The sequence below is a fragment of the Monodon monoceros genome, unplaced genomic scaffold (genome assembly GCF_005190385.1).
Source record: "Monodon monoceros isolate NGI ecotype Baffin Bay Population unplaced genomic scaffold, NGI_Narwhal_1 Super_Scaffold_13, whole genome shotgun sequence".
Lineage (NCBI taxonomy): Eukaryota > Metazoa > Chordata > Mammalia > Artiodactyla > Monodontidae > Monodon > Monodon monoceros.
In genome coordinates, this window is record NW_021703769.1 from 67157929 (window position 1) to 67171543 (window position 13615).

Sequence of the window (13615 nt, forward strand, 5' to 3'; positions counted from 1 at the left end):
AATCATCTCTTATTTTTTTTCCGTTTTCTTTTTTAAAAATTAGGTTAATTGGTAGTTTACTTTTTTCATAGAACCATGCCTTGGATTTAATAGGTTCACTTATTTGCATTCCAAAAAACTTTTATTGAATCAACAACGTAAAATATTCCGGAGATTAAAATGTAATTTATTATGTGTACAATTTATTGTACACATAATTTATTTATTAAAATAAAATTTATTATGTGTATTGTTTTCACTATTTTTTTTAATATAATTCTACAGTTTTGGTATTTATTTCCTCTTCAACTCAAAATTTATTTAAATAAGGCAGTTGTATTTGCCTGTGTTTCTAGTGTGATGCCATTGTAATCCAGAAATACCATCTGTATTATTCCTACTTTTTGTAATTTATTGATGTTTTCTTTAGTGCTGGATGGTTTGTGTGTGCACTTCATGACTGTTTCTCGGGTACTTGTCAAAAAAGGTGTTACCTCATTTCAAGATACATGGTTTTGCTTTTTCTCAGTTTTTCTTTTCTGTCCCCACTTGGTTTACATGTTTTGATACTAAGATTTGGTATATAAAGGTTCTTAGCTGTTTATTTCTTTTTAGTTTGTTTCTTTTATCAGTATGCAAAATCTTTATAATGCTTTCTCTTTGAATTTTAAAAGTCTGATATTAATGTTGCTTTCATCTAAGTTTTGTTAGCATTTCTTGTTAGTATATCTGTCTCTGTACTTTTTTCCACCAATTTTCCTGTATTTTGTTTCAGGAGTGATTTTTGATAAGTATATTCCTTAAGTTTGTTTTTTCTTTTCTTAACCCTGTTTAAGATCTTTTTATTAACTAGTTAATTTAACCCACTCACATTTTTATTGATTACAGATATTTTGAGTTTTATGCTTGACATTTCGTTTTGTATTTCATGTTAACCACAATTTAAAAGTAATTCTCTTTATTGCATTTTCTGTGTCTGTTGAATGGATCGTTTTGTCATTTTTCCCCCTTCCAGTGGTTTAGATATTTACTGACATAATAAACCTAAATTTTAACTACACATATACAGCAGCGAAAATTATTCAGTATTTATATCTGTTACCCAGCAACTCCACCCTTACCCTGGCACACCTACGTGCACTGTTAGCTTCTCCTTTACTCTTTACTACTACATCCCATGTTTACATCTGAGATTTTACCTTAGATTATTTAGTATTATAGTCAGTAGTTACGTGTCTTAATGTTTTCACTGGTGTCAGTGAAGTTTTCTGGCCCTAGAAACTAGTATCTCTTTCAGCATTATTTTCCCCATGGCGCTTTATTGATAAGAAATACAGGAGTTCTTTGAATTTTTGAGGTAGGTGTGGGATTGCTGGGTGACCTATGTAAATACTGCTTCTGAGTTCCTAGTCACTTCTGAAGTAGTGTTAGGGTTCTTATACACGTCTTCATGTAGGTTATTCACAGTGTTTGCATGTAGGATATCTTCTAATTCCTAGAATGTATTAAGCAACACTTTCCTGTTGCTGTCTCACATAAATAACATCTTGTTTGGGTATTAAATTGTTGTCACAATCTTTTCCCTTTAGTAATAAAGTGGCGGACAAACTTGTATTTTAGCAGTGGGTAACTGCACCACTTTAAGGTTACATTCAATTGCCAAATACCATACTGAGCCCAATACTAGGCATGTAAAAGCTGAGTTAGAGTTTTTATGTGCCTTATAATTTCAGTTACATATACTTGATCTTCTTTTGGTTTCAGAGGTACTTTAGAATATTCTAGTTCCTTATTTTCCTCATGACAGAGGAATATACATTATTGTTACATTCTGGGAGCATAAAATTGTCTAGGAGACAGCATTTTCTACATAAAGTAATTAGACCTAGAATGCACTTGGCCCAAATGCTAGTAAGAGGCTTTTCGGTTTGCCTTCAAGAATGGAAGGAATTCCAAGCAATAGATGGAATGTTTGTGATTTTTCAATGTAATTCCTCCTGAATACAATTTTTTTGTATTACTTTAGAAAAATCAAAATCAGATTTTAAAAAATAAGAGGTCAAGATCATATATTAAGAATAAAAAGTATCAGTATTAGTGATATAGACTAAATCCACCATTTCAGAGAAAGAAGACAATAGTGAGGCTAAACTGTTAAATGAAAGGTGGCTCTAGATCTGAGGGTTTGTAAGAGGAAGTTGGGTGGCTATTGGAAACAACCCATGTGACCAGCACTTTATCACAGAATCTCATACATTTTAGGCATTTGATAAATATTTCTTTTATTTGGGCCACAGTAATACCTTTTGTTCACTGAGTGTTTACATTATTCTGGGTACTAGATCAAGACTGTCTATACCATATAGACAAGGAAAAAGACACAGAAATAGCGTAGCTAGTGAGTGGTGGGGTTGGAGCTCTTAACTCTTGAACAGTTTTCTCTGAGTGTCCTCACTGATCACATGGAGACGCATCACTTTATTTATCTGACAGTGGCATCTGTGAAGATGCATCAAAATCTCAGAGAAACATTAAACTGCTACAAAAGTATTAAGTGGTATTATGCCAATCATTAAAAAATAGGCACTCTACAGGCATACCTCAGAGATATTGTGGGTTCAGTTCCAGGCCACCGGAGTAAAGTGAATATATATTTTTATTTTAAAAACTAATAACTTAAAACTGCCACATACAAAATGATAAAGTGAATGTCACAATAAAGCGAGTCACAAATTTTTTTGTTTCCCAGTTCATGTAAAAGTTATGTTTGCACTATCCTGTAGTCTATTGTTTAATAGAATTATATCTTTAAAAATGTACATACCTTAATTTAAAAATACTTTATTGCTAAAAAATGCTAACCATTATCTGAGCCTTCTGTGGGTCATAATCTTTTTGCAGCGATAACATCAAAGGTCACCGATCATAGATCACCATAACTAATAATAATGAAAAAGTTTGAAACACGGCAAGAATTACCAAAATGTGAAACAGAGACACAGAGTGAGCAGGTGGTGTTGGTAAACACGGCGCCGATAGACTTGCTCGATGCAGGGTTGCCACAGACCTTCCATTTGTAAAAAAAAAACAAAAACAACCCACCACCATATCTTCTAAGTGCAATAAGGCGAAGCACAATAAACCAGAGAATGCGTGTATAGCCTTGTGTTTGGTGCTCTGTAAACATTAATATATTTAACCTTAGGATAGCTCTGCAAGCAATAGGTGTTATCCCTCTTTTACAGAGCAGACCACAGGCTTGGGTTTTTACAACTTGTCCAAAGACACAAAGCTTACTAAAGGCAGAGCTGGGATTGAAACCTGGGTCCATCTGGCACCAAAAGTTCATATACCACGCTGCCTCCCTGTAGTTTTAGAGATGGGGTATCTTTTCACTGGTTTAGAGCATTTCCCTCAGTTTATTTACTTATTTAATCTCCTTTAGGAGTCCAGAAATTCACTATAGTCTCTGATTGTTCATACCTTAGACAGATAGCTGTTTTTCAGACTTGCTTAAGACAGGGTATCCAAGTTATTTCTCCAGTTTTGGTTAGTCTCATAGATTTCAGTCTGTGATCTTTGTATATACATCCCAATTCTGAATTTGTCTTATTTGATTCAGGCTTTACATTTTAATAACAAAAAACAGTGTTAACTTTGCTGTTTTGTAAGGGAACTAGCAGGATTATTTTCTACCCTTACTCTGTGTTGTCTTTCAAAGATGAAAAATAGGGACCAAGCACATTAAACATGAGGCAGATTAAGAACAGTTACGGGGGAATTGAGGATTCTTTCGGGATTACCAAAACTTGATTTGTCACCTTTGTTATTTTAGTTATTGTGAGTTCCAGAGTTGTATAAACAGTGCTTGTTCTCTAATTGGAGATAATATGGGAAGGAGATGGTGAGCATGAACTGTCATCCAGGACAGGGAATGCTGACTGGTGTCCATTCCCTTATCAGATAGGTAGTTAGCAGAAGTAAAATTTGACGCTTGGCAGTGATCCTTCTCAAGAAAACTGGAGCCCGTGAATGAGGAAGGATATCCCTGCACACGTAAAGCTTCTGTTCCTTTAGGATTGTTTTTCTTAGTGCCTTTTTACTTAGATGGCTTGCAATGGAGGTGCACTTTACTGGCTAATCTTTTCCACCCCTTTTCTTTTGTTGGGATTAGTGCCAGAACAGATAAAGCCCAGTGTAAGCCAGCCTCAGCCTGCCAACTCTAATAACGGCACTTCCACAGCAACCAGCACTAATAATAATGCCAAGCGAGCCACAGCCAACAGTCAGCAGCCGCCGCCGCAGCCGCCGCCGCAGCCCCAGCAGCCGCCGCAGCCGCAGCCACCACAGGCCTTGCCTCGGCATCCGCGCGACGTTCCACCTCGATTTCGCCACCAGGAGCATAAGCAGCTTCTAAAGAGGGGTCAGCATTTTCCTGTCATAGCAGCAAACCTGGGATCTGCTGTTAAAGTGTTAAGCAGCCAGTCAGAGAGCAGTGCTCTAACAAATCAACAGCCACAAAATAACGGAGAGGTGCAGATCAGCAAAACCCAGTCAGGTGAGAGAAGGCATTTCTTACGAGACTCCAACTGTCGTCATTAGCAGTGTAGCAAGTTTATAAACTCATGCCTGTTTGGTGATATGTATTTGTATTCATCAGTATCTGTGTTGTAAAAATAAGAATTCTATACAGAAGTTATGAATGGGGAATCTGAAAATGTTTCCTGTAGGTTAACTAGAGCTCTCCCTCCAGATTTTACCCATTTTAATATACAGCTTATAGCTAAAATTGATTATAAGACTATCGCTAAAATTGAGCACCCCCCCCCCCCACCAAGTCACATGCTAAGCAACTGTGCACGTTATTGCATTTAATCCTCAACAATCCTGAGAGGTGTAAGCTGTTCTTATCTCCACTTTTCAGTAGAGGAAACTGAGGCACCAAGACAAAAATGGCTTGAGATCAGTTACCACGTGCCGCAAAGAGACTACCACCCATGAAAATTCTGTTCAGAGCACATGCATTTCAGTTATTGCCTCAGAATGGCTTTTCTCAGCTCAGTAATGATTGTGAGGCAGAAGATAAATCCAGTATGTGATTACAGTTTTCTCAAAGCCCAGTTTGTTTTGATATGTTCTGACGACTGGTTTGTCCATTCACTTATTGAACTATTTTGACACTTTTACCACAAGTCATATAGAGAATTGAGGATAATCAAGGTTCCCACACATGAAAACAGTAGCAGACTGGTAATGAACAGAGTCTCTAGAGCCAGATGGACCTGGTTTTGAAGTCCTAGTTCCACCATATACCAGCATGTGTGACCTTGGCAGGTTACTTAATTGTTACGTGTGTTCGAGTCTCGTTTGAGCAGCCTTTCCTAACTATCTCAGGTAGAATATTCACTTTCTACCTCTATGCTCTCTTACATATACCAGGAGCTACTCTACATTGTAATATGGTATTTCACAGCTAATAAGTAGCAGAGCCTGCACTCACATCGAGATCTGTCTGACTCCAAAGCTATGTTCATAACAACCGTGCTTTGCTTTGGCAGCATATTGGTAGTGATAGGTAAGGAGGAAGAGGGCACAGATGTGATTTTTCGAGCATAGGTAATTAGAGAAGCGCGTTATTGGAAAGGATGCAAACTTAAATTATCAGCCCAAGTTAATACTTACTTCTCCTCCCCTACACACTTTCTTGCATAAGCTTGGCCAAATCACTTAACTTATCTGACTGTCTTTGCTAATCTGTAAAGTGTAGTACCCAATCTGTAAGGTTGCTTTGAGGATGATATTATGTGACATGTTAAAGCAGCTAGTTTAGTGCCTAATATTTAGGCACTGAATGAATTATCTTCCCTGAAACTTTTACCGAAGGACCTGCACTTTTCAGGAGGAAGAGTCTGGTTTAGATATGTTAGATCTAATGCCAAGCAATTAATAATTTGGTTTGAAGTTCTTCTGGGAAGTCAGGTTGGAAGTAAAGCAGATGTACTGAGTCATCAGCATCATTGTGGTTAAAACCTAGGAGAGGTTATTTATACAACAAATGCTTGAGTACCTACTGCAAGCTAAGTAATAGTGGTATGATCATTAACAAACAGGAAAGTGGGATAGTAAATTTAGAAAATATATGTTAAATATGCTTTTTCAATTTGGGAAATGAAAGAGCAAAGCCGTTTTTGAAATGGAAACAATGGGAGTATAAGAATCTTACTTCTCAAAAATTGGTATGGGTCAAGAAACCCAAAAGTGTTATGGGTATACATTCAGATGAAAAGAAAGCCTACGATGTGGGCATAGGAAGAAGTCTTCGAAAAAAGGCTGAGAAGGGAAAATATCCCACCTGTTTCTAAAACAACTTTACAAAGGTGGACTGCGTTAATGTGGAGGTTACGATGGAAATAAGGAGGGTGCAGCAATCTGCCTGAGGTTTAAAATTAAATCCCCACGCAGCTAGAGAATGCAGAGGATGAAGGCAAAGCATTCTGCAGAAGAACCAGACTTGTGCTTTTGTCTTGTTTTAAACATTTATGACTCCCCCTTTAACAGCATAGTCACGTATTTACCTTAAAATATTTTTGTAGGTGCTACTAGAAATGATAATAGAAACACTAGTCACATAATAGGGCATTGGGTGTCTGTGAATTAGGGAGGACTTCTTAGGTGTCTCCTGGCTCCTGAAGGGCTAATAATAATATAACAACAATAATAATAATAATATAGTGACTAACCCTTTTGGGGTGCTTATGACCCACACACTGTATTAACATGTTTAATTTTCATTTTGCAGATTAGAGAATAGCTTAGCAATCAATCAAGAGCAGCGTACTGGACAGTACAAACAGCATGAACAATAGCCCAGAAACCCCAAAATTGCATGTTGTGAATTACATGTAGTTCAGAAATGTGAGAACATAATCTTAACTGTTTTGTCTCTTTGTACTTGTGTTTGGTTTTTTTGTTTCCTGAACAGAGATAGGTAATGGAATAGATCTGACATTTAAATTAATACATGCAATACATACATAGAAATTTACTTACAAGTTTGCATGGTAAAGATGAGGAGTTCTGGATACACTTCCCTTGTCCTCACAGAATGCATTTCTCGTTTGTTCACTGCAGTCAAGGAAGAGGGATAGTACCTAGATGACATTAGGTATTTTCTGAATTAGAGGTCACACAAACTAAATGCCTTCATAGGCTAGCAGGTAAGTGGAGTAAAGGATGAAAAGAAGTAATGGGAACTGTGGTAAATGTACTAATTTTGTACCCTGCCTGACTACCTTTACATTCTCATTTTAAGTTTTTAGAACCTGTGCTGGTCAAACCGCACGACGCGGCAGGCTGAGCTGCCAGTTGGTGGCTGTGCCTCAAACACTTGGTGATGGTTTCAGTCATCACTGAAGGACCTCTCTTTTGCAGTTGATTTCTTAGAGCCTTAAGGTATCAGGCCTTGCTCCTCCCCCAAAAAAACCCTTGAATTGGGGGGCCTGAAGGCTGTGTGATAAAGGATTTTGGGGACTTATGCTTAACAGGGCTGGCAGCAGGATTTTTCTTATGGGGCAGAGTGTTCCAACCCACATTTTTATCATCCAACTGACATGACACATGCAGAAAAGTTAAATAGATTCAGATCCATCCGTTATTAGTACATTATATATACATACATATGCACACGTGTGCACAAATGTTCATTGCACTTCACCCTTAATACTTCCACAGGTAATTTCTTAAAGAATAAGGATAGTCTTCTATACAACCATGATACCACAGTCACCGTTAAGCAGAAGAGGGATATTTTCAGCAATATCCTGTGATACGTAGTTCATGTTCACATTTTTGCAGATGGTACCAAAAAGTCTTTGTTTATAGTGTGATATCATTTATATAAAATATAAAGCTTGCAAAACAACATATTTTGCTTATGAGTAAACTCAAGTATAGCATTTTGTGTGGTTACCACTCAGTTACCTACTGTAGAAGAAAGGAGATGTAATCAAGAGAGGGGTACACAGGAGTTTTCTATTATATTAGTAGTATATACCTTAAGGTGAGGGGTGTGTGAGTGTTTTTTATATTACACTATAGATTTTCCTACGTTTCAATTTTTTTAAGAAACTTAAAGTTTCCAGAGATGTTTAAAGATTAAAATACTGTCCATCCAGCTGTGCTCGTCACTGTCTTTTCGGTGTAGTACACATCCTCGCTGTCCTGTAACTTCCACTTCTTGCTCTCAACTTGTCCCTTGGTCTGTAAACATATTCAAATCTTTATAATCTTTAAAATAAATTCCTTTAAACTCCCATTCTCTTGGGGCTATTGTAGAATTTCTCTCTACTTTTAGAGTTCTTGCAGAAATACTCTAGACTTGGAATCTCTGATACATCACTTCATTCCTCTGGAGTCTGGCTCCTGCTCACTTGACTAAAGTAGCTCTTACTAAGGGCACTGATCTTCTGTGTGCCAAATCCAGACTTTTTTTATTTTTAATTGTGGTTACAAAATAGACTTTTCCATTCTTATCTTAACATATATCTACGTTTTTTATCATTGACCACTTCCTCCTTTTTAAAGCTCTTTCGTTCTTTCATTTTTCTTTGACCAGTTTTCAGATGTTACTCCCTCCCAAGGCTTTGTTTCATCTCTCTCCCCAGTTTTAGGTTCCATGTCTTCTGGATTTCTTCAGCTGATGTTGGGCCCTTCAAACTCAGCATGTCCAGAATCGAACTCATTATCTTGCCACACACCAGTTTCTCCTTCTGGATCCCATTGCTCAAAAGGTCGGCAACCCCATTCATCCAGTCACCCATCTAGAACTCTTAAAATCATGCTTAACTCTCCTTCTTCTTCATGTCTACAGGCCACTGGTTTATCATGCCCTGCTGATCTTAACTCCAGAACATCTCTCAGCTTTCCTCTCTCCTCTGCACTGCTGCCACCATTGACCTGGTTCAGACACTCACCACCTGGTCTAGAGCAACAGCCCTATGAATGTCTTCTATAGTCGTCTCCCCACAGTCCCTACCCCAGAAACCAGTCATGATCCATACACTGCATTTGGTTGTGGTATTGCATTTGTCTTCTTTAACCTGCCATGCCCGTTCATTTACATGTTATCTATGGCTGCTTTCCAGCTACTACGGTAAGTAGTTGCCACAGAGGCCATCTGGCTGGCAAAACCTAAAATCTTTGCTAATTGGACCTTTACAGAAAACGTTTGCCGGCCCTTGGACTAGAGGCTAGAATAACTAAGGATACTTTTTTTTAAGTTTTTTTGGCTGCGTTGGGTCTTCGTTGCTGCACACAGGCTTTCTCTACTTGCGGTGAGCGGGGGCTACTCTTCACTGTGGTGTGCGGGCTTCTCATTGTGGTGGCTTCTCTTGTTGTGGAGTGCGGACTCTAGGCACGTAGGCTTCAGTAGTTGTGGCTCGCGGGCTCTAGAGCACAGGCTCAGTAGTTGTGGCGCACAGGTTTAGTTGCTCTGCGGCATGTGGGATCTTCCCGGACCAGGGCTCAAACCCATGTACCCTGCATTGGCAGGCGGATTCTTAACCACTGCGCCACCAGGGAAGTCCCTAAGGAAACATTTTTAACTTTCTCACTCAAGTACTGTTTGAAATTGTGCATCTAAGGTTCTCTCATATTCCCAATGATAACAGTTCATACTTCCTGGAAATACTATAAAACCTAAATACTGTTAACTTCTGAAGGTCTTTATTTTTGGTGAGATTGGAAGTCTTTAAGGCAGAAAGCACATATTTAGCCATTTTGTTACATGATACATATTTAATTAGGAAATTGTATGAATTTTCCTGGATCTAAATTCTTCCTGAATGAATTATGCAATTCCCTTGAATTATCACCAGTCTTTGCTCTACCCCACATATCTTCTTTCTGAATAGGTGCTACATAATGCACTGCTATGTCCTTCTTTTTTTTTTCCTTTGGCCATGCCTCATGGCTTGCGGGATCTTAGTTCCCCAGCCAAGAATTGAACCAGGGCCCTCAGCAGTGAAAGCGCAGAGTCCTAACCACTGGACCGCCAGGGAGTTCCTTTTTTTTTTTTTTTTTTTTTAATATTCTTTTTGAGGTATGGTGCTAGAGCTGCCCTCAGTCTTCCTAAGGCAATTTTGTATGAGAGTAGTATGCTGATGACATTTTGGACTTCAGATGTTTCTCAGTTAAGTTCAGTCTTCCAAATCTTAGTTTAAAATTTGTATTTTGCATTACACTCAGTAATACTGAACTGTCCCCTTTCCTGGAAAAGTGTAATTATCATCTTCTACTTAATGATGTTTCTATATGTTTGTCTTCCAGATCATTTGTAATGATGGCTTTTGGCTTCCTTATGTGTAAGGGAAATATATTATTTGACTTCTTCCAATTCTGAAGTAGTCTCTGACTCTGAAATGTTTTAGTCATGATTGCTGAGGAGTCCTGCACTTTTTATAATTTTAGACAGGCTAGTAATCTCCCCACCCCCACCCTGACTCCCTATCCCACTCCCCTACTCTTAGATTTTTATTTTTCTATCTAAGCTGCAGTGTTTTTTGTAACAAAAATGGCTTTGTGATCCAGCCTTGGTAAATGCAGCTTTTGAGATAGCCTTTTAATTTAGGTTTTTGGGAAAGTGTCAAGTAGGTTCCAGATTAAAAATGGAATTTTAGCTAATAATTACTGATGGCATCTCTTATTTTCCTAAAATGCATGGGAGTACACGGCAAAAGGCAAATTTAGAACATTACCACCTCCAAACTAGGTCATGACCAGATTGTGAGAGAAAGTTTCACTAACATTAAAGGCGATAGAATTGGTTTGCCAAGTGTATTCTGCTGTTTTCTGGGGCTTTTTGCTTTTGATGTATTTGGGCATTAAAAAAAAAAAAAAACTTTAAGTAGTCCAATCTCTGTTTTTTTAATGGTTTCTTTCTTTGCTTTTATGTATAAAAAATTCTCATTCACAAGTAACTTCTTGGTTTCGTCTTAACACTGAATCATTTGGTATTGTTTTTGATAGGTTGTCCATTTAAAAAAATCTTTATAAAGTATTGAATATTCCTTTTGCTGATTTAAAATGCTAACCGTTGACATATAACCTTAGATAATATACTTGGGGCTGTTTCTGGATTACTTTTTCTCTTCAATTGAAGTTCTTATGTACTCTGGTAGTACAGTGCTATTTAACTGTTACATGATAACAGGAGTTTGTTTAATCCTCTTATTTGTTTTACGTGAACTTTTAAATCACTTTAATCAAATTACAGACTCTTGTTAGTATTTTTTTATAATTGAATTAAACTTAAAAGGAACATTGTTATATATTCCTATTGAGGAACAAGTTTCTATACTTAAGTTGTCTGCTATGGTCTGCAGTAAAGTTTAATCATATATGACTTTTTAAAGTATTTATGTTAGCTTTATTCCAACTTCCTTTATAGTTTTTTATTTTTTGGCTGTGTTGGATCTTCATTACTGCGTGTGGGCTTTCTCTAGTTGCGGCGAGCGGGGCTACTCTTCGTTGTGGTGTGCGGATTTCTCATTGTGGTGGCTTCTCTTGTTGAGGATCACGGGCTCTAGGCGCACGGGCTTCAGTAGTTGCAGCACGCCGGCTCAGTAGTTGTGGCACGCGAGCCCTAGAGCACGCGGGCTTCAGTAGTTGCTGCACGTGAGCTCTAGTTGTGGCGCACGGGCTTAGTTGCTTCGTGGCATGTGGGATCTTCCGGGACCAGGGCTTGAACCTGTGTCCCCTGCATTGGCAGGCGGATTTTTAACCACTGCGCCACCAGGGAAGCCCCCCAACTTCCTTTATAGTTTTTGTGGCCATTACAATTAGGATCTTTTTTCATCCCATTTTGCTATAGTCCATGAGATGATGATGATGATGGCTTGATTGTTTTAGATTTGGAGAAAAGTGGATGGATTTGGGACTTCGTGATGTTTTGGTTTTGCTATGCACAGGAGGGAATCAAGGATAAATGTTAGGTTTTAGGAAACTTACTGAGATGAGGAAAACTAGTAAAGAAGGAGGATTGTTTTTTCCTTTGGGAGGAGGCACCTGTAGGGGTATAATCTAGGAGCTGGCATCCTTTTTGAGATATCTAAATGGAGATTTAAAGTAAGCAATTTCGTATATGATTTCTAATTTTGTTCTTCTTGAGGGAGGCATGGTGGAATGACATGTGCTTTAGAGATAGGACTGAAAATCACTGATACACATTAATTAATGAAAATAATGGTCCTCATTTATTAAGTACCTAATCTGGATCAGATATGGTTCAAAGCACTTTTAATTATTAATCATTTAATCCTCACAACTGTATGAGATAGGTACTGTTACTATTCCCACTTTACAGATGAAGAAACTAAGGCACAGAAAGATTGAGGATCTTACCTGTGGTCACATAGCTGGTAAATGGCAGAGCGGCTTTTAAACCCAAGCAGGCTGGCTTCAGAGTTTTGCTCTTAATTACTACACCAAACTGCCCTTCATGGAGCACTTATTTGAAACCGGCACTGAGCTACATACTTGGCATATGACAGTAGGTTAACTAAACAACCAGGTAAAGAAGTACGTACGTACCGTTTGTATCCCCATTTTGCAGGTTTGGTCAGACAGCTACTACATAGAGTCCAGACTTGAACCTGGGTATCTCTAGAGTTCCAGCCATGTTCTGAGTCACCTTGCTTTTTTACCTAATGATGAATCTTGCCTTTCTTACCTTATTTTCTACAACCTTTGAGCCTCGATTTCCTCATCTGTAAAGTGAAGGTAATGCCTGTGCTCTAGGGTTGTTTCAAGGATTCAGTGACAACATTGCACATAAAGCACGTGCTCCAGAGCGCCAAATGGTGTTGCTGACAGTGCAGTGCTGGTCTGTAGATTTGCCTTTACCCAGTGAGACTGAGCGACATGTTAGTATCCTTTATTTCATGAGAGAAATCCTCCCCATGGGCACTGAAAGATGAAAAGCTTTACCTGGCAGCTTAAAACTGCCAAATGATTCTTAATCAGAGAGCAGAAGTCACAGTCACAGAGCTTTATATATATCTATATATCTATATCTGTATATCTATATTTGGTGAATTACGTGTATATTTCTGGTCTCTGTCTAGTCCTTTTTTTTGCTACTCTTTCTAGCTCATCACCTTTTGCTGCTTAACAATTGTGCTTTGAGAGAAAATGATGCAAGATGAACCTGATTTTCCATATTAGCAATACCCTTATAGTGAGTGACACTTAACTTTCTGGGCTTACAATGCCTGGTGGTTGGTTCATTGCATCTGGGATGTGACTTGAGCATATGTATTACTGAGAAAACACTACATATGATTCTGATTACTACTGTAGTAGAGAACTACAATATGAGCAACCCGCTAGGGACAGTCTAAATGCAAACATCTTATGCAGGTTAATATTTCTGAGGATTTCCATCTACCAGATCCTTAAACTGAATGAGAGTAATGAATTTGGGAAAGCATTAGAAGCACTAAAACTGCCTGCCCTACATGCAGTACAATAACTAGATGATAACATCAGTACGTAGCAGTAAGTCTACGACAGGATTATGTGACCAGTCATTAATGTCTTCAAATGTCAGCAGTTGATTTTTTAATCATAACTTTGATCT

The 13615-nt window shown here is 38.1% G+C and overlaps 1 protein-coding gene across 7 annotated transcripts in view; it reads left to right on the top strand.

The window, feature by feature from the left end:
• Positions 1-13615, top strand: part of TNRC6A (trinucleotide repeat containing adaptor 6A) — a 96408-nt gene that overhangs the window by 42615 nt on the left and 40178 nt on the right. For 5 of the 7 annotated variants that reach the window (XR_003793140.1, XM_029220645.1, XM_029220640.1 and 2 more), the window contains one exon: positions 4154-4537. The exons of the other annotated variants lie outside the window; for them this stretch is intronic. Coding sequence is in view for 4 of the 5 variants with exons in the window: in XM_029220645.1 (XP_029076478.1) it covers positions 4154-4537 (384 nt within the window). In the remaining variant the exon portion in view is untranslated. The remainder of the gene's footprint in view (positions 1-4153; positions 4538-13615) is intronic. 7 annotated transcript variants of the gene reach the window in all.